This window comes from Pteropus vampyrus, unplaced genomic scaffold, assembly GCF_000151845.1.
Source record: "Pteropus vampyrus isolate Shadow unplaced genomic scaffold, Pvam_2.0 Scaffold123, whole genome shotgun sequence".
Lineage (NCBI taxonomy): Eukaryota > Metazoa > Chordata > Mammalia > Chiroptera > Pteropodidae > Pteropus > Pteropus vampyrus.
This window is the reverse complement of record NW_011888904.1, coordinates 2,031,858-2,033,835: the sequence shown is the minus strand read 5'-3', so window position 1 is coordinate 2,033,835 and position 1,978 is coordinate 2,031,858. Positions and strand designations below refer to the sequence as shown.

Sequence of the window (1,978 nt, the reverse complement as noted above, 5' to 3'; positions counted from 1 at the left end):
CTGGATGACATCAACGTAGCTAAGCAGCTCCCGGTGCAGTGTGTTGCTGAGAATGACCAGCCTGGGGGACATGGGAGGGGCAGGGTAGTGATCTGGGCATGGAAGAGCAACCTGGAAGGCTGAGCTCCATTGCCGTACCCAGCTGTGGGGCCACCAGAACCACTGCCCATCTTCTCTGGGTGGAATAAGAGACATTAGAAGGAAGTCCAAAATGCTAGCATGTGTAGGACAGCGTGGAACTCTGTGTGCTGGATCAGAGAGTGACCCTCTCCTCGTTCTGGCTACTGCCACCAATTGGTAAAAGAATCCCCAGGCCCTCCGACATGCTCACTCTAACTTCCAGCAATGTAGCTACTGTGCCCCGGGGCTCTCCTGAAAGAGCACCTTGCAAGTTTCCCCTTCACACCCGAGTCCACCCTCACCAGCTGCCTCTGTGTACCTGACCACCGTATAGACACCTGTGAGGGCTCCTCACCTGTTACCTGACTGAGGTTTCCCTGGAACCCCTTGCTCTGCCCTGAGCACATTCCCACCTCAAGCTGTGCCAGGGCTCCTTCCTGATGGGAGAATTCTGCTCCCTCCCCACCTTTTTCCATCCTAGACCCGGGAGTCCCTCCTATAGGAAACTCTTCCTGACTTCCCCTGAAGGAAGTGGCCTTTCCTACAATGGACATTTTGGGGCACACCATTTGCATCCCTGCACTCTGATCATGAGCATCCTTTTTTTCTCCCTGGCTGCTCACCCAGCCCCAGCACCTAGTCTCCAGCCCCCAGACAGATGTTTCACACCGCTGGACTCTGACTCTTGTGAAGATCTGAACTGAAAAGAGAAAGTTGCTCTGGGGCGTGGAAAACATGACTCTTATCCATTGGGGCCGGGGGCGGGGAACGCCTCCTCTGAGAGCAGCTCTCCGCTCTAGGCTGGATTCTAGGCCCACGAGGCTAGGGTGGGGACTCCAGGGCCCTTACTTCTGGCTCTTGGTGGCGTTCAGGAAGGTGTGTTCCATGTCGTAAATCTTGCGGCGGAAGTTTTTACTCCTTGCATTCTGCTCCTCTTGGAACTGGCAGAACATCAGTCTCTCCTTCCTCAGCGTCTCCATCACCCCGGCACAGTGGTTGTCCAGCTGCTTTTGATGGAGCAAGAGCTCAGCTGAAAAGGATGAAGGGAGCTGAGGTCTTTTGTGATCCTGAGTCACCTCAGGACATTCCTTTCCTAGATGGTGATGGCTGAAGAGCAGAGACCATTCAGGCCCATAGCCCTTATCCTGCCCCGCTGCCCTCACCAAGGTCTGGCATGGGACTTGCCACAGATCACAGACCTCAGGGAGGCCACTCTGAGACTGCCCCCAGGGTCTCTATCTGGAGAGGCTCTACCTAGCTGTGAGTCGGGAGGTCCCTACTGGTGGAGGCACTCTGCCTGCAGCTGAAGGGAACAAAGCCTGGGAGATGGAGATTCCCAGGAGAGCAACCCTGGGAGCAGGTGGGATGGTGGGAGGGTGTTGGAGAGGGTGGGGATCTTGGTGAGAGGGTCTGAGAGAAAACAATGAGCACACAGCTGGGCAGTCGGGGTTTTTTCCTAATATCAGTGGCTACTTACTTCCAATGAGCCTGAAGTCTAACTGACTTCCAAGGTGGAGTAAAAAGAACCAGGATTTAGCTTCGAGAGCTCCATCACAGGCCTTTAGAACTGGCAGAAGGCCTCAGATCGCCCTCTCTGAACTCCCTACTGCTGGGAGTGGTCAAAGTGCTCTGCCAAAAATGAATGGTGTGACTCTAGGATGTCGTTTCTCTGGCCTCAATTTCCACACCGTGCATTGGGCCAGGGAGCCAAGGAAGAGGAAGGAAACCAGCCTTCAGAAAGCACCTTATTTGTATTTATATTGAAGGTACATTTTCCAGACGAAGGCAGCGAGGTTCCGAAAGCCAAGCAGGTCTCCTCAGGCCATAGGCACTGGGACTCCTGGCCAGGTCACTGACT

The 1,978-nt window shown here is 54.6% G+C and overlaps 1 protein-coding gene across 1 annotated transcript in view; it reads right to left on the bottom strand.

Annotated features, from left to right (window-relative positions):
- Positions 1–1,978, bottom strand: part of CCDC180 (coiled-coil domain containing 180) — a gene marked incomplete at its 5' end in the record, with an annotated part of 58,421 nt that overhangs the window by 24,217 nt on the left and 32,226 nt on the right. Inside the window, 2 exon segments of the mRNA XM_023534231.1 lie at positions 10–61; positions 970–1,150. Of these exon segments, the coding sequence (XP_023389999.1) occupies positions 10–61; positions 970–1,150 (233 nt within the window).